Source organism: Eretmochelys imbricata, chromosome 16, assembly GCF_965152235.1.
Source record: "Eretmochelys imbricata isolate rEreImb1 chromosome 16, rEreImb1.hap1, whole genome shotgun sequence".
NCBI lineage: Eukaryota > Metazoa > Chordata > Testudines > Cheloniidae > Eretmochelys > Eretmochelys imbricata.
The window spans coordinates 10,114,571-10,140,844 of NC_135587.1; the positions used below are offsets into that span (position 1 = coordinate 10,114,571).

Sequence of the window (26,274 nt, forward strand, 5' to 3'; positions counted from 1 at the left end):
GGAAGCTGTGAGCCTGGCAATAGCCACGCTCTCATGGGGCATGTTCAGTGCTTCTTAATTGTTTTTGGATGCATTGATATCATGGTGATAGTTGCCTTCTAAGACAGGTATTAAGAGAGCCAGGTGATAGGGGGTTGGGAAGAATGTAAGAGGGGGCCATGGGAGGGTTCTTCTCTTACAAAGGGGTTTGCAGTAAGAAAAAGATGGAGAATCCTTGCAACTAACCTAAAGCACAGCCAGCTTTCCAGCTCTAATGTGCTTGTACAGAGACATGGTGGCAATGCTCAGACCATGATTCTGTTGCATCATTTTGCCTCCTTCCATGCTTCTCTCTCTCCATCTCCCCCACACCCGCTTGTCTCAACTTGCCTCGGCTGTTTTCTCTTCCTCCCCTACACTGCACTCTTGTAGAGTCTATATTCTATTAATCTTGTCAGATAGCTTATTGTTGCATTAATGTATCTCCTCTTAGAAGGAGGAATGCAATGGAGAGAACAGACGGGCTTCCTTGCCAGTCTAGCTGCATTATATATGTGGAGTGTGTGTATATATAAGGACCTTAAATTTGAACTCATCAACTAAACTTGGTCAGGGTCTCTAGCATTCTCTAATGTGTGGAATTCTCATTATTGGTTTATGAGAGGCATGCACTTGCATTGAAGGAAAATATATCTCAGCTACATGTAGCAATATGGAATCCAGCAAAGTACTATGAGTACATATATAAGGCAGTCTCACTTTCACTGATCACGTGGAAAGAGATGTTGAAAGTGGAGGAAGTTCCAGTGAGAGAGAGAGAGAGTGTGTCTAGCTGCAAAATTCATTATTTGGGTTCTTTACATGACTGAGTTTGAGACCTAGGGGCACGTAACAATATAAAGCTTGAGTCTATTAGAACATGATTTGAATAGTCATCAGTGAATTGTTTATCATGGGAGTGGAGGGAAAGCCAGGGAATTTCCCTGAGAGACAGTATGATCTAGAAGACTGAGCAAGAGACTAGAAGTGGAAAGTTCCTGAGTTCTGCTCCTGGCTACAGTTCCTACTCCCACTGTTGCCTTGACATTAACCCAGCTCTCTGTGTAGAGGAACCACGAGGTGTGAGCCGGCCTAGTGCCTAGAAAAAGTTACAGCAGCCTTTCATTTGAGAAATCACTGCAGGAGTGAGCATCTGGGTAGAGGGGAGTCATGGCCATCTTGGAAGTGGGGTTGGGGGGAAGGTATTTTGTTTTCAATTTATGGAAATTTCTGAAATTTTGTGGTTTCTTTCCTCAAAAAGCTACAAAACCAAAGCAAAACATCAGTTTTGAGGAAACATAACACATTTTCAAAATGGTCCCAATTCTGAGTGACTACAGTTACCTGCTGTACAGCAGGTTGAAAGTATTCAAAATTTGAAATTTTTGCTCAAAATTTCAATAAAAATCTTATTTCCCTCCTCCCCTCCTGCCCCCCGATTTCTCCTCCTGATCCAGTTTTTCAACCTGTTCTAATATTAGGACTTTTTTCATAGTGAGATGAATTTTTACACTGAAACATTAACATTTTTTGTGTGTTCCAGTGTAAAAAGGTACAACCCATCAGCAATGCTATGAAAAGAGCCATTTCTGGGCAGCAAATGGATCCAGAACAACATAGGCCACCATTTCCTGCAAAATTTCTTGGGAGAAAAAATATCAGGAATGTTTTTGTCTATTGGCTTGTTTTGCAAACTGCAAGAAGTCATTTTAATTTGCTTCCCAGGGCAGTTGCAAGGGATTAATTAAAGAGTTAATGATTTACATAGTGCCTTTGAAGATTTAATTTTCGATTTTAGTACAAAGTACTGAGCAAATCTATTTTTAAGGGCATGCCAAGAACAAATTGCCTGTTGAGAGGAGTGATCTGAAGAAAGATCAAACAAAATTACATTGGAAACTTGGGGACAGTTTAAAGTGGTTGTTTAAGGCAAAGGGGGTTGCTTATTGGAGGTGGAATGTAGGCTTAGTTGATTTGTTTGAGATTATTGTTCCCGGTCACCTATAAACTATCTATGCAACACTTGTAGGCATGCAAGAGGTTCCTAGCTTTAGCATGGAAATGGATTTTTCTCTCCTCTGCCTCCCTCTGTGTTTCTGTGGTTTGATGTGGTGTGATCTATTTGGTATAATATTGGGATGGGCCATTTAATTGAATTTTCCTTCCCCCAAGGATAATGATGGGCACCGCAGCCACACAGGTGAAGGAGAATACAGGTCAGGAAACTGCTTTTGAGAGCACAGATGCTTGGAACTAGGACATCTTGATCCTGCACTCACTAAAATCATTAGCAAAACTCCTGTGTGACTTTAGTGATGCACTTGATTCAGAGCCCTAATTAGAAGCAGCCCTTATTCGTTGCTGTTAGAACCTACAGTAAAAAAGCACCAAAGAATGTTTTGTGTTCTTTAGTGTAATCCACCCATTGGATATCACTAACATTGACCATCAGCCTGTCCCCCTCCTCCATGAAAAGCACTGCCCCTAAGTAAATTGGCTGGAACCAGTTGTTTCCCATCTCACACAGAGTTTTGGTGGCAGTCAGTAGTTGGGTAGGCTCAGGGTAGCTGTCCGTGACTTTGGTGATGATCTGCGTTATGGAACCTGGTTTACTGTGATTTGGAGTGGACCCTCGGAAAGTGACCTGAGAGTAGATGTAGTAATCCCCGGCCTTTGGAATCACCAGTGACTTATTGGTATAGTTCATGTTGTTCTTGGTGAAGGCTAAGCCTCGCTCGTGTTCCCACTGGAGAACTGGAAACTGGTTTCCCATGGGTGGTGAAAGATCTTGTTTCTTAACTGAGGACATAAAGGAGAAAGGAAAGAAATCAGTTGGTTCCCCTGTTCAAGCAGGATATGTGACAGTGAGCATAACTCAGATGATATATTCCTTCAAAAGAAAACAACCTTGCTAGCACATTCTCTTTAGTAAGGGCTCACTCTGCCATGTATTACGGTAGTGCCCAGAGGCCCCACATGAAATCAGAGCCCCACTGGGATAAACACTCTACATACACCTTGTAAGAGACAGTATCTGCCCCAAAGAGCTTCCAGGCTAGCTAGACAAGGCAAACAAAGGGTCAGAGGAAAGGAATATTATTACTCCCATTTTACATATGGAAAACTGAGGCACAGGTCGATTATGCCCAGATTTTCAAACTCAACTAGCTAGTTTGGGTGCCCACCTTGAGATGCTGTAAAGGGACCTAATTTTCAGGGACTGGACACTGGGTCCCCTTTAAGGTGTCTCGGTTTGAGCACCCTGGAACTGAGCCACTTGGCGTCATTAGTCACTTCGGAAAATCGTGCCCGACGCTGCACAGCAAGTCTCTGGCAACCTGAGACTAAAGCTCAGATCTCCTGAATCCGAGGCCAGCACTTACAAGGCAATCCTTCCTCAGGGTGCAGCCCGGTCACATGAAAGGGGGAAATTCACCCCCACCCCCAAGGCCCAATGCACCAGTTCACAGCATCCTAAAATGCAGCCAGCTCTGGGGCAGCTGTGTGAATAATTACAGCAACTGTACATAATGGTGCAGGACAGTGATCAGTGAGACACCCCATATCCAAGAGACCCTTCAGTCTATCATTACCCTAACTTGCATTTAGCCAGGACAGCCCTCGAGAAAAAGTGGCATGGAATCTTTTCTGACCACAAATGATCAGCACCTTGGTGTTAATCCAATCCAAATAGGTGGCAGCTTCAACTGCAAACACTGTCCCAAAGTCATGTGGAATCTGCATAGCTCATCCTCCTTGCATGTCCCGTACAAAACTATTTTCGTGGCTTAAACCTGTCTCTAACTATGAAGGGTTAAGATGAGGTTTCTGCCGGGGGCAGATTATCCCACATCTGCCTACTGTGGGGCATCTTGTACCTTCCTCGGAAGCAGCTGGGGACGGCTGCTGTCAGAGACAGCACACTGGAGCAGATGGACCCCAGGTCTGATTCAGCCTGGCAATTTCTGTCTTCTCATTTTTGCAGGGTTTGGAGGATGGAGATGAGGCATAGTGGGACTTTTACCCTTCCTGCTTTGATCATCTCTCTTCCCCGTTTGTAATTCAGCTCAGGCAGTAGCTAGGAAAACAAGAGCCCTATATTTTATGTGTAAGAGTGATTTCTGCTAGGGGACAGCAGTCAAGTTTCCTAGTAACTGCGTTTGTCACACAAAATTGTTGCGGTAAAGTTACAGCTGAGAAAAGTAAAACATCCGACTTCTCTGGGCAATAAAAAGAAACATACAACGCTACGGATAAACGAACAGGCAAGACAGAGGCAACTGATTTCCAGAGATGAGACCTTTTCTTTTGTGTGAGTGTGGGTTAATATTGAATGTTTGCTCTCTTTCCATATCATTCCATTTCGGGGAAAGTGGATGAATTAAGTACAGAAGAGAAAAGCTTTGGAATTCTTCCAGACTTAATTGCGAAGCATGCCCTGCGTGGTATGAGATCAGCAAGATCACACATAATTACTACAAGGAACAGGATTAAGGGCGTGTGGCTGCGCGATGCCTCAGCTGCTGTTGGCGTCACTGGAAGTCCGGGGGGCTCAGAACAGGTCAGGATGGGTAGGTCTACACAGCCTGCAGAAGCAACCCTCCCAGCCCACATCGACAGATGGGCTAATGGGGCACGGGCTAGCACTCTAAAAACATATGTGTAGACAGCGCTTTGCAGTCGTGCCTGGGGCTCTGAAGCCTGGGCCGGGGGGTGGGCTTTGGAGCCCGAACTCCAGCCCAAGTCGCAAGTTCAAAGCACTGTCTACACAGTTCTGTTCGGAGCACTAGCGTGAGCCCTGCTAGTCCAGGTCTGTTGACCTGGGTTGGGTGACTCACTGCCCCAGGCTGTGTAAACGTACCCAATCTGGTCTGAAACCCCGTTTCCAGAACATTGCAACAACTACTGGCTAGCACTGGTTTTCTCCCAGAAGAGGCGAATGAGCCGTAATGCCTTGCGTATTCGCTGAGCAGCATAACACTATGATGGCGTGCAGTAATGGATTTTGAGCTCTAGTTCATTCTAACTTTTCTCCAGAAAAAGGTAAAGCACACAGATTGGGGGGGGGGGGGAAGACAAGGATTGCAAGAGCATCTGGAGTGGAAGGAAGAGTGTTCTCAGAGCTTTGGCTCCATCTGAGCTCTGTTTGGTATAGAAACTCAGCTTAGGGAAAGCAAATGGCTGTCTGCTACCTCACACTTCCCCAGGGCTTCCAGGGGGTGTTCAAACCTTGGTATAAATTAGAGGAGCCTTAGGCCTGCTCTAATTTGCAGCAGCTTGTAATAGCCCCTCCCTCCCCACCCCACGCTCCCTGAGGGCTAATTCAGCAGCTGGGGATGCTGGAGCGTAGGGGTCTCTATGTATGCAGCTCCCTACCCACTCTAGCATGGCCCCCACATTGGAGTGCACCGCAGCAGCTGTGCCTGGTATTTAGGACAAATTTAAAGCTGCTTCGTGCTACAGTAGCAGCTCCAGGCTCCAGAAATTCAGTGGTCACCCTTAAAAGGCCAGCTGTTCCCAACGAGTAACAGACAGGACTGTTGTTTCCTGCACGGATTTAGGGAAATGCTCAGCTATCACCACACTGTGGTAGCTATTACTTAACGATTTGTAGTGACTAACATCCCCCTCCTCCCCCGCAGTGATCGGAATGAATGTCGTTTCAGTGACAAGGGTAGAGGCTAGGGACAGGAAAAATAAGAACAGACCCTCTGCCTCATGGCCCAGAACTCAAATCAAACCTTTCTGGAGCTTCAAAACAGACAGGAGAACTTCTTGAAAATGTGTTTGTCATTTTCCTTTTCTTGCTCCTCTCCAGTTGGAGGTACAAGCTAGCGAATGTGCCCAAATGGCAGATCAAGGAGGACCGGAAATCTTGCTGATTTCCAGCTAGATTTTGCAAACTCAAGGGTTTGAAAGAAATTTGATTCAACTGTTGGGTGCTTCCCTGAAGCAAAGAGAACATCACACAAGCTTTTGAAGTTAATTCGTCAGGAGTACAGAGCTACAGTCTAATATTCTGAGCCAGCAGGAGGGGCTGTCTCTTGTCCAGCATCTCTTGCGACTGACTATGTCTCGCTGGCTGTGCACAAATGACTCTTTTATCAATGAATGTGACCTTGTTCTCCTGCAAATCTGCACTGATGTGTTGAAAAATTATTAGTAAAAGGCATGGAAAAGGGTCAAAAGACACAATCTAGCTTTAGCGAGGAACTTGAGGACAAACGCAGAGAGGAAAACCCTGCTACGAGAGCTATAGGAACTTAGGCTCTGATTCAGTGGAGTGTTTAAGCACATGCACAACTGTACACATTGACTTCAGTGGGGCTACCCGCATGCTTAAAGTTACTCGTGCGCTTTGAGTGCTTTTTGGAATCAGGGCCAGAGTCCACGCCGGGAGGTCTGACCATGGCAGAGGGATCTTGGAAGCCGTCCACAAGATTCTTGAACCATCAGAGCCGTGCCAGCCACCTGGCAGCCATTCTGCCACTGACTTCCCCCAATATGTCCTTGCCCCCAGGTTCTCTCATCTGGGAGCTATAGAAATAGGTTAGGGCTCAGTTATAGGGGGGAGGGATAGCTCAGTGGTTTGAGCATTGGCCTACTAAACCCAGGGTTGTGAGTTCAATCCTTGAGGGGGCCATTTAGGGATTTGGGGCAAAAACTGGGGATTGGTCCTGCTTTGAGCCCGGGGTTGGACTAGATGACCTCCTGAGGTCCCTTCCAACCCTGATATTCTATGATTCTATGATTATGCCCCTCCCTCAAAAAGGGGACTAAGAAGGGGTTTAGAGCATATTGAGAGTTCCTTGCCCCTCAGCCCATCTACAGAGGAATCAAGCATCATCCCCTGGTCTGGTACCTTTACACTGCAATAAAAGACCCTCCGCATGGCCATGGCTGGCCTGTGTCAGCTGCCTTGAGCTTGGAGGGCTCAGGCTGCAGGGTTGACATGCAGGTGTGGGCTGCAGGTTGGGATCTGAAACGCCACAAGGGGTGGAGGTTGGTTCTCAGAGCCTGAGCCCACTGCAGTTTTTAGCCCCATAGCCCAAGCCCTGTGTGCCCGAGTCCATTGACCCAGGCTCTGAGAGTCTGTGCCACGGGTTTTTTATTGCAGAGCAGATGTACCTGACAAGCTCCATGAGTGCATGGCTGGGGGTAATGCTGGCCACACCTGTTAAGCAGGGTGTAGCAAAGAGCACCCTTCAGGCTGCTCCCTCAGCCTTTCTTATTCTTTTGACACCCCCACTCCTGTCCTTGAGAAAGGCATAATACCTCCTGACACTTCCCCCTCCTCACCACTGCTCAGACTCTTTAGAGTCACAACTGAGCCTAATTCTTCTCTTGCGCACGCTGGTGTAAATCAGGGGTGATTCCACTGAAGTCAATGGAGTTCTACTGGCGTGGAAAAGGTGTAAGTGAAGAGAATCAAGACTGTGATCCTTATGGAATATTAAAGGCCTGGTTCTCCTGTCCCTTAAACTGCTCTAGCTCCATTGACTGACAGCTGTGGAGTTACTCCTGAGTCACATCACGATGAGACTACAACTAGGCCCTTTCTGTTTAAATAGTCCCATTAAGTATAGCAGAAGAGTAAAATACCAGCCATTCTAGCAGTTGCTAACAGCCGCCAGCCCGAGTGTTCATTTTGTAAGCAGCCTTTTAAAACCATAAAGAGAATCTTTCATAAAGTGCCTGGCTTTGCAGACACTCTGTATGAACACAGGGCTAGATCCTCGACTGGTATAAATCAGCATAGCTCAGTAAAGCTAAGTCAAGAGACACCAGCTTGAGATCTGGCCCAGAGAGTGTAAACAGGAGATGACTTTCTTTCCCCTACTTTTCCTGACTGGCAACTTCTGACTGTCAGTTTCCATCAGGCATATGTGTTTTGGAGATGAGCTTCTGTGCAGTGCAATGTGAGTGACAACTACCCAGGGAGGCATATCATTTTTGAACAGTTAAATTACCTGTTAGGTGTGCTCTTGGCTTTTCTGCACTGGATACTAAAGCTGTAATTAAGAAAAAAAAAAAACATTTGCAAACATCCGAGTCCGAATGAGTCTTCACAGAGAGACTCTGTGCAGTCCCTCTTCATTTCCGCCTTGGTCTGTTTTATGAGTTATTTGTCTAGGCTGGTTTTCTGTGTTTGTTTTTTGTGGCAGGCAGGAATGGAGTTTTGGACAGAGCTGATAGGATCACTGAGCAAGCACCAGGACTTGTCAATTTCACTGCAAGGCTTGTGAGAACTTGGCAAATCCTTTTAAAACAAACACCGCCACCCCACCCCCTCGAAAAGCAAAGCAAAAGCCTCTTCTTTGAATTAGATTTCAGCATGCATGAGGGCATCCTTTATCATTCTGTCATTTCAATACTAATATAGTCAGACTGTGCTCAAAAAGCCACAAGGCAGGTTTATCCCTACACCAATGCAAAGAGGAGGCAGTCTGCACATCCCTTATTCAGGGCCTGCAGCACCAACCCAGCCACTCCCCCTCTTATGCCATCTTTCTGTTCCCCAAGCTCCGCACTGCTTCCTCAAGCCTGCCTGAGCTCTGCGACAGCCACAGCCTCTGCTCCTCCCTTCCTTCCCCACCTTCCCTCCCATCCATACCTCTCTCCTCCAGCCCAGAGCTTACCCATGGTCCTTCCTGCACTGGGTGACCATTGCTGAGGAGGCATCCACCTCCTGTGTTGAAAGGGGTGGGTGGGGGAATGGTGGACTTTACCTTCTTTGCACCAGCTGCACTGGCACGAAAGAGCCCATAGGGCACCTGTGAGTCTGGCCCACAGAACAAGAGTGAGCTGGGGTTTGCTTTCACGTCCAGCTACATTTTCCCTGCAGCATTAATATCATAGAATTGTAGGACTGGAAGGGACCTCGAGATGTCATCTAGTCCAGTCCCCTGCACTCAAGGCAGGACTAAATATTATCTAGAGACCTTCCCTGACAGGTGTTTGTCCAACTGGCTCTTAAAAATCTCCAATGATGGAGATTCCACAAACGCCCTAGCCAATTTATTCCAGTTTAACCAGCCTGACAGTTAGGAAGTTTTTCCTAAGGTCCAACCTAATCCGCCCTTGCTGCAATTTAAGCCCATTGCCTCTTGTCCTATCCTCAGAGGTTAAGAAGAAAATTTTTTCTCCCTCCTCCTTGTAACAACCTTTTATGTACTTGAAAACTGTTATCATGTCCCCTCTCCGTCTTCTCTTCTCCAGACTAAACCCAATTTTTTAAATCTTCCCTGATATGTCACGTTTTCTAGACCTTTAATCATTTTTGTTGCTTTTTTCTGGACTTTCTCCAATTTGTCCACATCCTTCCTGAAATGTGGTGCCCAGAACTGGACACAATACTGCAGTTGAAGCCTGATCAGCACAGAACAGAGCAGAAGAATTACTTGTCCTGTCTTGCTTACAACTCTCCTGCTAATACACATACACAGACAATACAGTACAGGGAAGTGGTTTCAGATGTAGATTCTTATCTACTCCTAGCCTTTCCCTTCATTTATGTTTTCTATTGACTCAAACCTTCACTCTCAGCCCAACCCTTCAGCTCTAACCCTGCCCAAACTTCCAGGGACTTTGATGGGGTTGCAGGAGCATGCACCACAAGAGGATTTAGCCCATAGTATTGCAGATGAAAAAGATGGAAAAGACATCCCAGAACCTGGGATGCATCTGAGCTGTGCTCAGGAGGAGGTTTGCAAAGGTGGCTTTAAACCACATGTATACCCTGCGGCCCCCAATTCTGGTTCCTTGTGGATGCTGGACTCTTCCCTGCTGTAGACTAGACTAGCCACAGGACTGTCTGTACCTGGTTGCCTATTGCCCATCCCAGCATCTGGGCATCACCAGGGGAGAGTTGTCCCCAAGATATGTCCCCTATACTGGGAACTGGGATGAAGCTGGCATAGAAGCTACTAGACGATTCCCTTGTGCCATTCTCCACTTGCCAGATGTGATGGTTTTAAGACTGGGTTGCACTGTAGAGCAGTATGAAGGCCCTTTAGCAGGACAAAGAGCTGCCCCATCCTTGCGAGGTCACCTAGCCCATCCTCCTTTAGAGGGTTCCTTTGGGAAATCTAATTTTAAGATAATACAAGTGATAGGGCTTCCACCCCTTTGCGGGTGAGACTGATCTATAGCGTAACAGATCTCACTGGCAGGAAGCTTTTCCTGACATTCAGCCTGAATTTACTTTCTCGGACTTTAATCTCCTTTGGCTTCTAGTTACACCCCTTTGCACCACACTAAGCAATTCCTTTTCCTCTAAAGGAAGCTGATCTGGCTCCCAGTCTGGCTCCTATACGCTATTTCGGCAGTGTACAGGGCCCATGAAGGAGCTGCTGAGGAAGAAGTCCCTCTGGGCAGAAGTAGCATAGGGCTTGATATTAGTGACCTGGCATAATGTCCACCTCAAAGCTCAACTCTAGGGGACATGCTGGGAGAGTAGCTGGGTCAGGAAGGGGCAGGTTGTGATGCTTCTCAAGGGGTACCCAGCAGTCTCCAATCTCCAATCTCCAATCTCCAAACACCTCAGTGGAGTGCCCAGCCCCTGATCCACTGGGTTTCCCAGACCCTCTGTTCCCAAAGGAACAGTTCCCTGGCCCCCCTCCAGCGAGTCAAATGATAGCAAGCAGAAATAGTGGAAACAAAGGGTTACCATATAGCTCTTCCTACTATAAGAGATTCTGGGCTGCAGCGCCGCTCCTAGGCAGCCAATCAGGTCTGCAGAAAGATGGCAGAAAGTCTCCTTTGCCCAGTCCCTCCTGAGCAATTTGTGCCAGGTTTCTCAGAATCTGTCCCCAGGAGCCTTTGTCCTTGGATGTTTGTGTTTATGGGACATATCTCTCTACACACCCTCCCACGCCCCTCTCTATTGCACTTGTATTGTTCCCAGTTTCGGGGGCAGGGAGGAGAGAAGTCTCAAGGCCATGTAACCCACACACCTTCTGGGTGTGGTTTCCTGTCCCATCAAGCGAGAGCGAAAGAGAGTAAGCGAGAGAGAAAAAAAATATATAATGAGTCTGCTGTACAGCTTTAGCTAAGCGGTAGTTTGCTTTTAGCTCATGCACTAAGCTCCAGCGGTCCCAGGTTCGATCCCGCTCACCGACGACTGGGTTTTCTCAATGTTACAATTACACATGGGCATTTGAATCCCTTGGAACCCTTAGTTGTTAGTAGAGAAGGCAGGTATCTCTGCTTGATAGCCCTGGGAAAGTGCATTTCCATATAGTGGAAAGAGAAGGAGGGTGAGGTAATATCTTTCATTGGACCAACTTCCTTGGTGAGAGAGAAACTCTTTTGAGATATTACCTCACCCACCCTGTGTCTAATATCTTGGGGCTGACCCAGTTACAAAAAACACTGCCTATCAGCCTTGCTCCTACATTTAGCTGCCGTGAGGAATTTGTACAGGTACCACCCCCAGTGGACACGTGAATGAACAGAAGGTTTTATAGAAGAAGGAAAGGACTGGCAAACTTACAAATTGGTGATGTCTGTTGCTTTAGGAATCTAGACACGCTTTCATCTGCAACCTGCGAATAGATTCACAAGCAGTTAGTGTTCAGGTGATTGAGACAAGACAAACCCTGGAGAGCAGAGGCCTGTCTGTGTATGTAATATTTTCATCAAAAGAGTCTATCTAGCCTTTGGCAATTGCCTCAGGAGACAGAAGAGACAACAATATTTGTTTACATCTGAACTGAGCCTGAAGTACAAACCCCCAAGTAGTTTCAGTTGTTGGTGCAAGAGCCTTCTCTTCCACAGCCTTCCAATATCCCTCTGTCTCACACACACAGGACAGGTTCCCAGGTCTGGCTGATCTGTGCTAAGCATGGGACCTGGGGTGGGAGAACGGTGGCTCCAAAGCATCTTCCTGCTTCCTGGCTCAGCCAGAGCCTGAAATTGCCCATGGAATAATTCAGAAAGGCCTAAGGGCTACTCTAAGTTATGCCACCCAGAGCAGTCACCCAGGGACAGTTCTGCCAACCAGGGAGTGTGGAGCACAACTCCATCCAGCCCCACTCCCTCCCATCCCCAGCCTACCACTGAACATCTCCTACACCTCAGGGAGGGGAGCAAGTCATGCAGAGGTGAGACAATGCACAGAGCTTAGAGCTGGAAGCCAGGATCTGACCCTGATTCTTTCTTATCATAGTGGGCCTGATCCGCAGCTGGTGTCAGACCTCCTCTGGATGGGGGTACATTGATGTACAGCAGCTGAGGATCTGTCCCATAATTTCTCCCTTACTTCTGTAGCTTGCGATTCCTCTCTCCCTTTGCTCTTTATTATGTGAATCTGTAACTCTATCATGTCGTTCTCTAAAGGCATTGGGGAAAGAGTTTGTGTGAAAGACAGATCAGTAACGAAAAGGAGCCAAGAACTCTCAGTGGCAGAGAACTAACCTTGCAAGTAAACAAGCACTTGACAGAGGAAGGGTCAGTTTTGTTTGTCTAATAACTTGCTAAATCACTCTCCCTATCTGAGAGCCAGAGTCCCTGTGAAGCCCATTCAGACTCGCACTGTAAATATTGCAGCATAATATTGACTTGGTCTGTGCCAAAGACAAAAGGCATTTATGCAAAGCAACAGGAAGGCCGGTTACCACTTGCCAGTCAGATGCCTGCCATTGGGGCTGGCTTTTCCCATTCAAACCCCCATAGGTGGAGTGCCTGCATTCTTGCAAGACTTTGGTTCTGTTCAGCCAGATTCTCAGGTGATATAAATCAGCAAAATTTTGAAGCCAATGGAGCTAGGCTGATTGAGGATCTGGTCTGGAGTGGTCAACCTGGGGCTCCGGAGCCACATGCGGCTCTTCAGAAGTTAATCTGCGGCTCCTTGTCTAGGCACCGACTCCGGGGCTGGAGCTACAGGTGCCAACTTTCCAATGTGCTGGGGGTGCTCACTGCTCAACCCCTGGCCCTGCCCCAGGCCCTGCCCCCACTGCACCCCTTCCCACCCCCTCCCCTGAGCCTGCAGTGCCCTCACTCCTCCCCCCTCGAGCCTCCCGCATGCCACGAAACAGCTGATCGGGAGGTGCGGGAGGAGAGGGGGAGGCGCTGATCGGCGGGGCTGCTGGTGGGTGGGAGGCGCTGGGAGAGGGGTTGGGGAGCTGATGGGGGGCTGCTGACATATTACTGTGGCTCTTTGGCAATGTACATTGGTAAATTCTGGCTCCTTCTCGGGCTCAGGTTGGCCAGCCCTGATCTGGTCTGTAGTTTGTGCATGTGCAACCCCCGCCCCCACCCCAAATCTTAATAGCAATGCCTAGAGGCATACAATACTTACAGTGGTTCTCAAACTGTGGAGCATTTGCTGATGGTCTATGGAGAACCTGCTCACATGATGCTGACTCTTCTCCTCTCCAGCTGCTAAACTGTAGCAACCCATTGCCTCTCCCTGCACTCTCCATTAAAGACTCTTCTAATATTATTTCTCCCCGCACCCAATTCCAGTAGCTGCTACAGAAATGGCACAAAAGGCGGCCTATACAATAATGAAAGCGAGAGCAGGTGTCCATGAGACAACAGTCGGCTAGATCACCAGCTGGTGTGAATCAGTGTCATACACCGATTTACAGCAGCTGAGGAGCTGACCCCAACTCTCTCTGTTAAAACCAGGGCTAGGCAAAAGTGTGAGAACCCCTGCAGGACAGGGTCTGCTAGGAGTGTGCTTATGTTGTATGCATATGCACTTTGTGGACCAGACTCTCAATCAGTGTCAATCAGAGTAGATTTCATTGTAAGTTGGTTTCAATGGAGCTCTGCTGATTGGCCAGATCTTCAACTGGAGTTAATGACAATTACTACTAGAAAACAGTGATAATATTTAATGTTTATATACATATATTATCCAGCTTGGATTATTTCACACACACACACAATATCAGCCGCTTCTGGGGGAAGAGGACACATGCTGCATGCCAACATGGTCTAGATAATACTTGGTCATGCTATGAGTGCAGGGGACTGAATTAGACGACCTCTCGAGGTCCCTTCCAGTCCTATGCTTCTATGACTCTATGGGCAAAAGGAGAATGAATGGCTGAGTTCGCTTCATGGCAGACGGACAATATCCTGAATTAACTTTACTGAATTAAGTTAAACCTTGCTGAATTAGTTTTAACAGCTTTGGAGTCCATTGTTTTGAAAATGCAATTGTGTCTGTGTTATTGTGGAATTGTATGTTTGTACCTTCTCTCGGAGATTGACTCACTAATGCAATGTCTGGAAGGTATTAGGAACTTCAAAGGGCTATTTGAAACAACACCTGTGAAATGGATTTCCTAGGAAGTACATTTGGGAATGCAAATGACCCACTTCCAATCCACCCTTTTGAAGCTATACCTTCGTGAGGAGAAGCTGCTGTATATTTATTACATGCTCCAGGAAACTCCAGATCAAAGACTCCTAAACAGTGTACAGAGTAGAATAAACATGTTATGAATGTGCTAGTTCTGAGCCGAGGCTGTGATGAATTTGAGACCACAAAGGAAATCTCTTGGGTGGGGTGCTGAAGGACTGCTCCAGCCAGAGATCATGTTCGAGTTGGGGTGATGGCTGCTAAGCTTATTAGCATTGGGGTAGGGGCTTTATTATTATATATATTTTTTTGGTAACGGTTTTCTCTGTAGTGCTTTTACCTTAAGAATAAAATAGGCTTGTATTAGAAAGAACTGCACGGCAACTTATAACTGCGGACAATCGTTCTGTCATCAGTCCCTGAATAGAAAGCCAGCACATGCTGGGGCAGCCTGTGGCTGCTGAGAATAACAAAGTGAAGGCAGGCAACCGTGCAGTCTGGAAATACCCTGCTCAGAAGGGAGTGAGATATGGGTCTCCCCCCCACCCCCCCCACCCCCAAAAAAGGCAACAGATGGGGAGTTGGAAGCCTGAGAGCACCACTGTGGGGAAATACAGGTACAAGTTGCCCTGAACTGTGACAACCCTCACCAGGAGTTGAGCCTGGCGCGTGGTGCATTGAGGCTTGAGATTTTAAAATGGATGCCCAATGCTGAGGTGCATGTGTGGTCTAGGAGACAGCTAAGCCACTTATAAAATGGTAATTTCCCAATAGCTAAATTATGTAAAAAAAAAAATCTGGAGAAAAGAAAAAAATTGCAACAGAAAATTCCGTCCCTTCCCCAGCTACACCGCCTCTGCCCCTGCCTTCCCGCCGTACCACTCCCCCCCAGCAGAAAAAGCATGATCTAAAAGACCCGAGTGAAAACTGCAGGGGCACTGTCTGCAAGATAGGAAGGAATCAGGAAGAACACCCTTTGTCATGTTGACCTTGAACTGTTTGAGATGAGGCAGCTGCTTGGTACTGAATATTACATTGTCTTCTGCAAGAGCTCACAAGATCGCTGGGATGTTTGAATACAATTGTAATTTATGATGCAATGTGCAGCATCATGGTCAGCTGAATGTGTAATTTCCCTGGATGGACTTTATAAGGCCATAGTGCGGGAATTCCCTTGGGAACACTCCTCCCCCAAGCGACTTTAATGACAGCTGTAATCACTGAAATGTCAAGGTAGTTACATATGCCATAACAAAGCTGTGTTTGGCCCTGATTCAGCAAGATACTTCAGCACACACCTAACTTTAAGCATGTGAACAGCTCTATTTATTTACTTCAGTGGTACTCCATCCTCAAAGTTAGATCCCTGCTTATGTAGTTTGCTCAAGAACCTTACATAATCAGAACCCTTGAGATTTAAGTAGAGCTGATTGTTTCTATGAAAAGTTTTGACTTTTTGCCAAAAACTTAGAGTGTTTTGGGGACAAAAATTGGGGGTGGAATGGCTAACAACTGAAATATGTTTGGCTGAAAATCAAAACAATTTATATTTTAGGCCAAAAGTTTTAGTTTTCCGAGGGGGGAAGAACCCAATGTGAATAAAATGGAGAAGAGAAGTAGTGGTGCCTAGTGGATAGAACACTTGTTTGGGACTCAGGAAATCTAGGTTCTATTCCTGGCTCTGGTAGTGGCCTGCTGGGTGACCTTGGGCACATCACTTCCCTTATCTCTCCCTCAGTTCCCCTAACTGTGAAATGGGGATAATGATATTGATTTGCTTTGAAATCATATGATGAAAAGCGCTAGTTATTTTGAATAGTTTGTTCATGTATATAATGTGTATATACTGCATAGTAAAGATCAGTTGGGCTGAAAGATGCTGTGTTATCGTACAATAAAGGGGTATCATTTATAGACCTCAAAATGAAATACTTTAAAAATTAGTCCTTTTAAAAATTATACTGGAGAGTTTTCTTATTTCCCATTCTTGATTAGGTTGGTATTTTTCAGAAGTCCACGGCATCACCCTTTGGCTGCCACTGAAGTCTGTGGAAAAGCTCCCATTGATTGCAATGGGAACACAGTTAAACCTGCCTTCAGTGCTTCTGAAAAATCCCACCCCAGAGCTAATTAGAAGACAAGGATCTCCTGATTAGGAGCTGATTAGGCCTCAAGTAGAATATTGTGTCCAATTCTGGACACACAAATTTCTCACAATTTGGAGAAAGTCCAGTGAAGAGCAACAAAAATGATTAAAGGTCTAGAAAACATGAGCTATGAGGGAAGACTGAAAAAATTGGGTTTGTTTAGTCTGGAGAAGAGAAGACTGAGAGCGGACATGATAACAGTTTTCAAGTTCATAAAAGGTTGTTACAAGGAGAAGGGAGAAACATTGTTCTCTTTAACCTGTGAGGACAGGACAAGAAGCAATGGGCTTAAATTGCAGCAACGGAGGTTTAGGTTGGACATTAGGAAAAACTTTCTAACTGTCAGGGTGGTTAAGCACTGGAATAAATTGCACAGGGGGTTTGTGGAATCTCCATCACTGGAGGTTTTTAAGAGCAGATTAGAGAAACACCTGCCAGGGATGGCCTAGATAATACTTAATCCTGCCATGAGTGCAGGGGACTGGACGAGATGACCTCTCGAGGTCCTTTCCAGTCCTATAATTCTATGAAATGGCAGCTTTAGTTCCTGTGAAGTCTGCGGTATGCAAAAAGCTGCCACGGGCTTTCAATTCCAAAAGTGGCCAAAAGTACCATTTATAAACGTTTAACGTTTAAATCAAAAGAAAACAGCTAAAGATCCCCCTCCCACGCATCTCATTTTATTGCGTCCTTTTGAAAGGGGGTGTCCACATTACAAACCTGAATGCAGCAAAATAGTTAGGAACAGTGGGGCCATAAAGATTAATCAGCAGCTGTATTCAGGTCACATCCATCTCTCTTGCTCTTTACACAAGAAGAGAGCAAGCCTTTTGGAGGGGCCAGATTCTGTGTTATGTGGACATGCATATGAATACACATGCCTGGGTAATCATAGACATGCAAGGCTGGAAATGACCTCAAGAAGCCATCAAGTCCAGCCCCCTGTACTGAGACAAGACTTAGTATACCTAGGCCACCCCTTAACAAGCTCTAATGATGGGGATTCCACAAGCTCCCTTGTTCCAGAGTTTAACTACCTGTATACACAGAAAGTTTTTCCTAATATCTAACCTTAATCTCCCCTTCTGAAGATTAAGCCCATTACTTCTTGGTCTACATTCAGTGGACATGGAGAACAATTGATCACAGACTTCTTTGTAACAGCCCTTACCATATCTTCATAAATGATCTGGAGGATGGTGTGGATTGCACTCTCAGCAAATTTGCGGATGATACTAAACTGGGAGGAGTGGTAGATACGCTGGAGGGCAGGGATAGGATACAGAGGGACCTAGACAAATTGGAGGATTGGGCCAAAAGAAATCTGATGAGGTTCAATAAGGATAAGTGCAGGGTCCTGTACTTAGGACGGAAGAACCCAATGCACAGCTACAGACTAGGGACCGAATGGCTAGGCAGCAGTTCTGCGGAAAAGGACCTAGGGGTGACGGTGGACGAGAAGCTGGATATGAGTCAGCAGTGTGCCCTTGTTGCCAAGAAGGCCAATGGCATTTTGGGATGTATAAGTAGGGGCATTGCCAGCAGATCGAGGGACGTGATCGTCCCCCTCTATTCGACATTGGTGAGGCCTCATCTGGAGTACTGTGTCCAGTTTTGAGCCCCACACTACAAGAAGGATGTGGATAAATTGGAAAGAGTCCAGCGAAGGGCAACAAAAATTATTAGGGGTCTGGAACACATGACTTATGAGGAGAGGCTGAGGGAACTGGGATTGTTTAGTCTGCAGAAGAGAAGAATGAGGGGGGATTTGATAGCTGCTTTCAACTACCTGAGAGGTGGTTCCAGAGAGGATGGTTCTAGACTATTCTCAGTGGTGGAAGAGGACAGGACAAGGAATAACGGTCTCAAGTTGCAGTGGGGGAGGTTTAGGTTGGATATTAGGAAAAACTTTTTCACTAGGAGGGTGGTGAAACACTGGAATGCGTTGCCTAGGGAGGTGGTGGAATCTCCTTCTCTAGAAGTTTTTAAGGTCAGGCTTGACAAAGCCCTGGCTGGGATGATTTAATTGGGGATGGGTCCTGCTTTTGAGCAGGGGGTTGGACTAGATGACCTCCTGAGGTCCCTTCCAACCCTGATATTCTATGATTCTATGATTCTATGAAGACTGTTATCAGGTGTGTCTCCCCCACCCCACAGCCTTCTCATCTTATGACTAAATATGTGTTTTTTACCCTTTTCTCAAAGGTCAGGTTTTCTAAACCTTTCATCATTTCTGTCGCTGTCCTCTGGACTCTGCAGTTTGTCCGCATCTTTCCTAACATGTGGCACTCAGAATTGGACACAGTGCACCAGCTGCAGCCTCACCAGTGCTGAGTAGTGCAGGACAGTTACCTTCTGCGTCTTACATACAACACTCCTGTTAATAAACCCCAGAGTGATATTAGCCTTTTTTGCAACTGCACCACATTGCTGACTTGTATTCAATTTGTGATCCACTGTAGCCCACAGTTCCTTTTCAGCAGAACTACACGTTACCCAGGTATTCCCCATTTTGTAGTTGTGCATTTGACTTTTCCTTCCTAAGGGCAGTACTTTGCCCTTGTCTTTATTGAATTTCATCTTATTGATTTCCTACCAATTGTCCAATTTGTCAAGGTTGTTTTGAATTCTAATCCTGTCCTCTAAAGTGCTTTCAACTCCTCCCAGCTTGGTGTCATCTGCAGATTTTATGAGTGGGCTCTCCACTCCATTTCCAACTCATTAATGTAAATATTGAATAGTACCAGACCCCAGATTGATCCCAGTGGGACCCCACTAGGTACACTCTCCCAGTTGGACAGCGAACTATTGATAATTATTCTTTGAGTCCTGTCTTTCAACCAGTTGGGCACCCACCTTATAATAATTTCACCTAGACCACTTTCCCCTAGTTTTCTTATGAGAATATCATGCAAGGCTATCTCAAAAGCTTTACTAAAATCAAGATATATCACATCTACTGCTTCCCTTGTAACCACTAGGCCAGTAATCCCCAAAAAGAAGGAATTTAGGTTGGTTTGGCATGCTTTGTTTTTGACAAATCCATGCTGGCTATTCCTTATTATCCTCCAGGTACATACAGACTGATTGTTTAATAATTTGTTCCAGTATCTTTTTCAGATACTGACCAGTCAGGCTCACTGGCCTATAATTCCCATGGTCCTCTTGGTTCCCCTTTTAAAGATAGTTATCATATTTGCCCTTCTCCACTCTTCTGGGACCTCACCCATTTTCCAGGAGTTCTTGAAGGCAATTGCTAATGGTTCTGAAATTGCTTCAGCTAGTTCCTTAAGTATCCTAGGATGGATTTCATCATGCCCTGCCAACTTGAATACATCTAACTTATCTAAATTTCCTTAACCTGTTGTTTCCCTATTTGCTTTGCATGCCTTCCCTCTTGTTGGTAATATTAATTCTATTGAGTATCTGGTCACCATTAAACTTTTCAGTGAAGACTGAAGCAAAATAAACATTAAACACCTTGTCACCTTTCTCGATGTCATCAGTTATTAGTGCTCCTTTTCCTCTAAATAAAGGACCTACATGTTCCTTTGTGTATCTCTTGCTTCTAATGTATTCAAAGAACCTCCTCTTGTTGACTTTTATGTCCTTTGCTAGGTGTAATTCATTTTGTGCCTTAGCCTTTTTTATTTTGTTCTTATATGCTTGGGCTATTCTTTTGTAATCCTTCTTAGCAGTTGTCCCATGTTTCCACTTTTTGTAGGATTCCTTTTTGATTTTGGGATAATTTAAAGAGCTCCTGATAAGAAGAATAGGAAGGGGCCAATATGGTTCTATCTTTCCTTCGCATTGGAATAGTTTGCAATTGTGCCCTTAATATTGTTTTCTTAAGAAACGGACAACTGTCCTAAACTTCTTTTTCCGCTAGATTGTCTTCCCATGGGACCTTCCCTATCAGTTCTCTGAGTTTGTTAAAGTCTGTTTTTTTCTGAAGTCCATTGTCCTAATTCTGCTGCTCTCACACCTTCCTTTCCTTAGAATAATGAAATTTGTCACTTCATGGTCACTTTCATTCAAATTGCCTTCCACCTTCAGATTCGCTACTAATTTCTCCCTGTTAGAATCAAATCTAAAACACCTGTCCCCTTGGTGACTTCCTCCACTTTTTGGAACAAAAATTGTCTGCAATACATGCCAAGAACTTACTGGAGAGTTTGTATTTGACCATATTACTTTTCCAACAGTTGTCAGGTTGTTAAAATACCCCATTGCTACCAGGTCTGATGTTTTGGCTATTTCTTTTATTTGTTCTAGAAATGCCTCATCCACCTCCTCTTCCTGATATAATATATGCACCAAATTTATTTTGTGTCATTTCCAGGCATGGAATATTGCCTAAGCTTGACCTGTGCTTTAAGGGCCTGATCCGACTCCCATGTAAGCCGATCAAAAGACTCACTGACTTTCATGGGAGTTGGACTGGGCCACAAGGGAAATGCCATGATACCTGCATAAATACGGAGTCATTACTATCCAGTTGGGCCGTGGTGATAATGCAGGCAAAGTTTGGGAGGTGAAAACTACACACCTGGGGCCAGGATGTGAAGCTTCTGCTCAGCCCACCCACAGCCGTTCCTCCAGCCTATGTCCTGGGGTAGCTGATTCAGCCTCCCTCCGCCACTTGCATGGTATGTTGAGGCCATTGGCTTTGCATAAATATGGTTCCTTTCGGTTCCTCTTCTGACCCTCATCACTGGCCTCCATGCTGGCCAGTGCAGATCTGGCCTGGAGAGATCCATGCCACAGCTGGCGGCTTTGGAGGCCTGTCTGCATGGCTGCAGACCATTCTCACAGTCGCAGCTTGAGTTCAAAGTGAGCTGCAGACCCTTATGTTGCCCTTCTCTATTTGGGTGAATTTCCCTCTAAACTTGATCCTGCCAGCCTCAGGACTCCTTTGACCCACCTCTCCAAATCCCAGTGCCATCAATGGGAGTTAAGTGCAAAGAGCAGCAATTAAGACTTTGCTTTTCATTTACAGATGATTAACTGAGAAGACTGATAAGGCAGCAACTGGCACATTCCTAGCTGTGCATCACTCCACTAGTTGGCTCTATGGCAGGAACTAAGTGCTCGTTATATTCTAAATAAAGTCAATAACATGAAATTTAGCCAGGTAAACAAATGTGTTGCTGAAGCCACCACACCACTAAGGGACAGCGATGCAGCTGTTTCAGAATTAGGGCACAAAAGATGTATCGGTTATTTTGAAAAGGGGGCGGGTGTTGGTGATGGTGGAAGATACCGAGGCAGGCAGCTCTGGAGCGTAAACCCCATAGTTCTACACAGACCAGGTGCAATACAATGAGGAAAGCAGAATTTCCAGTTTGCCCAGGTTGTCCCTATCAGGTGCTCTATCGCACAAGGGATGCCTCTAAAGATCAGGCAACAGTCTAAGCTTGTCCCGGGCTGGAATATGACTTTAGGCACATGCATGTGCAAGGGGTGGCATGTAATCTGCACCAGCCCTGCGATAGACCTAGGAGAGACACCCCTTTGTGGCACAACTCCCTCACCCGCTTCCCTCTTGCTCCTGAGGGAAAAGAGTTACGGCTAGCTTATAACATGGCAAAAAATGAACGCCCACTCCCAGGGCAGCTCAGCCGAGCAACTCAGCACTGTCGTGGAGACGAGAGAAGGCTTTTCCCATTATCCTCTCCACTGGTCTCCTCACCACTAATCTTCTGCTTTAGAGGGCAGCAAGCAGTCCACCTGCTTTCAGGGGCAATCAATGGGAACACAGTTTCAGCTTATTCCTACATGCCCAGACCCAAAGTCCAGGGAACCTGTGCAGAACTGTAAGTGGTTGGGGGTAGACAGGAGCTCTCACTCGCTTCTGAGAGGTCAAACCACCATTTAGCCCTCAGTCCTTTTCTTCTTAGATGGGACTGCTAATTATGATGGAGGGTGGTCTGACAAAAAGATGCCCTTAACCAGTACAATTCAAATTTTTTAAAAGACTAATGGGAATGAATTAGATCAAAAGGGATTTTTCTGGGTTCTTTTAAAAAAATGTTTAGAAAAGAAAAGACTTTGTTGGAGCACCTGCATTCCTGATAGTGTTCCCATTGGAATGAAAGGAGCTGCTCCTATGGGTCATGGCTACAGGACAGGGCACATATGAGGAACCCATATTCAGTTCAGAGCACTGGTTTTTGGAGGCATTAGAAGAAAGTTCTCAAGGAAAGTCAAACACACCCATGACTACTTCACAGCTGCTAGTCACTGACTGACTCAGTTCTCAATGGAGCAAGTGAAAGGTTTATTGAGTGCAGTAAATAATACAGCAGGATAAGTATGTTCCGCCCTCTCCACTTGGCAGAGAGACAGATGGCAAGTTTCCAGCTATGATGATTTTACTTTTGCAGACTGGGATTTTCATATACTATACTTCATTCGATCATAACAGCCAGATATTAGAGTAATATCAAGAGACATGCACTAATTACCTTTCATGAATATGTATAAATATAATATACAATAATATTGTCCAGAATGAAGCAATCCTTAATGCTTACAAAGGATCTTCTATCTGAAGATCTCAGGGGCATTCACCAGCATTACTTCGTTAAAATGTACAACACACCTGTGAGCCAGGTAAATTTTAATATCATTTGACAGATTGTTATTTTATTATTTCAATTGTGGCAGCATGTAGAGGCCCCGACCAGGATCTGGACCCCCATTGTGCTAGGTGCTGTACAAATATATAGAAAGACACAGTCCCTGCACTGATAGGCTGACAGTATAGGGACTAAAGTCAGCAGTAAACTCTGCCCAGATGCAGAAGTCCAACCATTCAGAATTCAGTGTAAGGTGTTGTGCTAAGGTATTACAGTAATGGGCACTATAGAAACCACAATAGCAGACAGCGAGAGGCACTGAGCAGTTAAGTGACTCACCAAAGTCACGAGGCCACACAGTGAGTCAATGTGAAAGCTGGGAAGAGAATTTCTGATTTAAGAGTTGTGTGTTTCTAAGCGGTTTTATACAGCTTCTCCGTATACAAACATGCACTCACACACATTGTACAGCTGTGGATATAAACAGGAAATCTGCCTTACGCATTCATCTAAGCAACCAGCAAACACAGTAAGTAAAGACAGTCTAGAACTAATATTGTATTTGACACCCTGGAGAGATTATAAAGTCTTTGACCAAGAACTGTATGTATTAGAAGTGAGCCCCTAGCTCTGATTTCACTGTGTGTGTGTTTGTACCTATATCTACACAACTGCATGTCAAAGAGTATAAAAACCTAGTGCCAGAATAGAAATAAGGCTCATATTCAGTATATTAGTACCTCTTGATTATTGTTGTTCATGGTATTCATTCAATTGAAGCTTTGTTCATACAAATGAGCAAAGAGTGAACTTCAAGCGTAAAGCTGAAATTCATGAAGGTCTCACTCCTGCAAACAATCATACATTGGCTTACCTTTTAAGCAGGTGGGTAATCCCATTGACATCAATGAGAATATGCACCTGCTTAAAAAGCTGATGTGGAGGGCAGCAGCACAGAGTTGAAAGACACATACCTACAGAGGTATGCATGTGGAGATAGATGTCCAGCTGTTTATTAGAGATGGACCTGCAACTATCCCCTGAATCCAGTGCTTCTGAACTTTGGGAAACTTTTGATCAAGATTTAGATGAGGATTTGAATGTTGGGATTAGGGTCACTCCCAATAATTAGCCCAGACTGGACCACCATAGTAAATCCCAGGGAAATCTGAATCTGCATGTGACTCTGGTGCTGAAATGAATAGTTCTCACCCATCTGATACACACACACACACACATATGGGTATTTGACACAAACACAACCCACAAATAGATGGATGGACACATTAATGACATTTAGCAGGTGGCTGGTGAAATAGGGTCCTTTCAGCCTGTAATAAGAGACAAGAGAGCTCTCAGCTTCAATCAGAAAAAGGTGGAACAGAGATGGTCAGCCAGATCCCCAGCTGAATTCAATGGCACGACCAGCAATTTACACTAGCTGAGGAGCTAGACTATAGAGTTTTCTTCAGTCTGCCAGTTAGGATTTAATATTGTTCCTGCTCCTCTGACCCTATTAAACTCAAGAAAGAGAAATGAAGAAAAATCTGCCTATTAAAAAACTGATTTCCTCCTCCTTCCTCACTGTGTGCATGAAAGAAAGAAAAAGCAAGCAAGCAAGAAACAAAAAGTTTGTTTAACATTCTTCCTTGAAATCGTAAATCCATAAAGCAAGAAGCCACAAACTCTTTCTCCAAACCCAAATATTTAAAGAAACTCTCTTGTCTTTTTCTTAACCTTTCCTTAAGATCACTGAGAAATGGCATTTCCTTACCTGAGCTGGGCCAGATTTGTAGGCTCTGAGATTTCCAACCAGTAGATAGGCTGTGGGCAATGCCAGGGCTAGGACAGAGAACAAGCAAAAAATGACAGCACAGCGTATGTTCTTCAGATCCTCCCTGACACCCATTCCGGATTCTTGATTGGTCATATGAACTGCTTCCTCCAGGGGTATTTCAGCACTGTGTTGCATCCCTGTGACTGGCTTGTGCACCTCTCCCTTGGAATAGAATCTGGGAGGAGGAAAATCTCTTCTGCTTGCTGTCCTGCATGGAGACCCCCATTAAATAAGAGCTCACTTGAGTGTGGGATGGCTCTCCCCCCCCCCCACACACACATGCACCCTCCCTCCCAAGGAATGCACCGCCTACAGAGAAACCCAGTTCAGGGAGACAGACAGAGCACCACTTTTGCTAAGCTTGGAGAGGTGCACGTACTATGCTTGTGTCAGTTTTTCCTCCCTTTACAGAAGGAAGTTAGGAAAGTCCCAGGGGGTGGAACCAGGATAAATTAAGATGGATCAGATTAAAAGCTTTTCCACCCAGAAAAAGGGAACATGAAACCAATGGGAGTGAAAGTGAGAGATCAGCACAGAAATAATACACTGCACTCAAAAATTACAGAGTACACTAATTTAATTGAGGATAGTAACATCATTCAACTCTAGGACGGATCGGGCAAGTGTCCTGTGATTGTTTAGGGACAGGTAAAGTGACTCTGATAAAGGGCTTGATCCCGAGAAATGCTGAGTGATTCCTAACTTTGGCGGGAGTGTGGAGGTGAGTGGTGCCCATCCAGAGATGCTCAGGCAACCACTCTCAGGATCTGGCCCAAAACAAGAGCTGATTTGGATTCCTGCCTGTTTCTGAGGTGAAACCAAACTTCTTTGCAGGTTGGAAAAATGTTGGACCCAGTTTCTGTGTTTGAGGGGTTCTTTTCAGTGCAAATTCCCGGGCGCCTGTTGTCACTGGTTAGGAAGGGAGAGGAGAAGGGTAGTGTCTCTGCTATACACTGCATGCTTTAGGGTCATCTTATTTTATTGGTGGGCTGATATTGTAATGTCAGCTGAACGTCCTGGGCCAATAGGAGTTTATTGATTGACCTTAGGAGGAGCAGATCAGGATCCCAGCTAATAACCCCAATAAAATTAGCTGGAAAAAGAATATCAGGCCATACGGTGTGATTTAAACAGTCCCATCTGATTTAAACAGTCATCCTCAGGGAGATCCAGGAAGTGCTTGGGAGCCACAATCCCTCTACAGATTTTCTGGAATACAGAAGGAATTGCACATGCTGTATCTTCCTTTGGGACAGTATATCATGTGTGCCCATCCTTCCTCCCTACATTGGCATAACTTGTCAGCACATCCTTAAATAATGGGACTGCCGCTGTGCCTGATCCCTGTAAGCAAACACAGAACAAGGCTGCTGCTGC

General features: G+C 45.4%; 1 protein-coding gene across 1 annotated transcript; it reads right to left on the reverse strand.

The window, feature by feature from the left end:
- Positions 1–1,858: 1,858 nt before the first annotated feature.
- Positions 1,859–25,032, reverse strand: TNFSF15 (TNF superfamily member 15). The gene is made up of 4 exons (XM_077836093.1): positions 24,835–25,032; positions 11,513–11,564; positions 7,989–8,030; positions 1,859–2,817 (listed from the first exon to the last, which is right to left on the reverse strand). Exons 1-4 carry the CDS (start codon positions 25,030–25,032, stop codon positions 2,390–2,392), a joined length of 720 nt encoding a protein of 239 aa, XP_077692219.1. The 3' UTR covers positions 1,859–2,389.
- Positions 25,033–26,274: the final 1,242 nt, after the last annotated feature.

What these genes read in the sequence shown, in the direction of transcription:
- TNFSF15 (XM_077836093.1), bottom strand. Translation starts at nt 25,032, where the DNA reads ATGCAACACAGTGCTGAAATACCCCTGGAGGAAGCAGTTCATATGACC. An exon ending in GCAACAGACATCACCAATTT is followed by an intron (nt 8,031 to 11,512) that starts GTAAGTTTGCCA and finishes TCTTAATTACAG; the next exon opens with CTTTAGTATCCAGTGCAGAA. An exon ending in GCCAAGAGCACACCTAACAG is followed by an intron (nt 2,818 to 7,988) that starts GTAATTTAACTG and finishes TTATGTCCTCAG; the next exon opens with TTAAGAAACAAGATCTTTCA.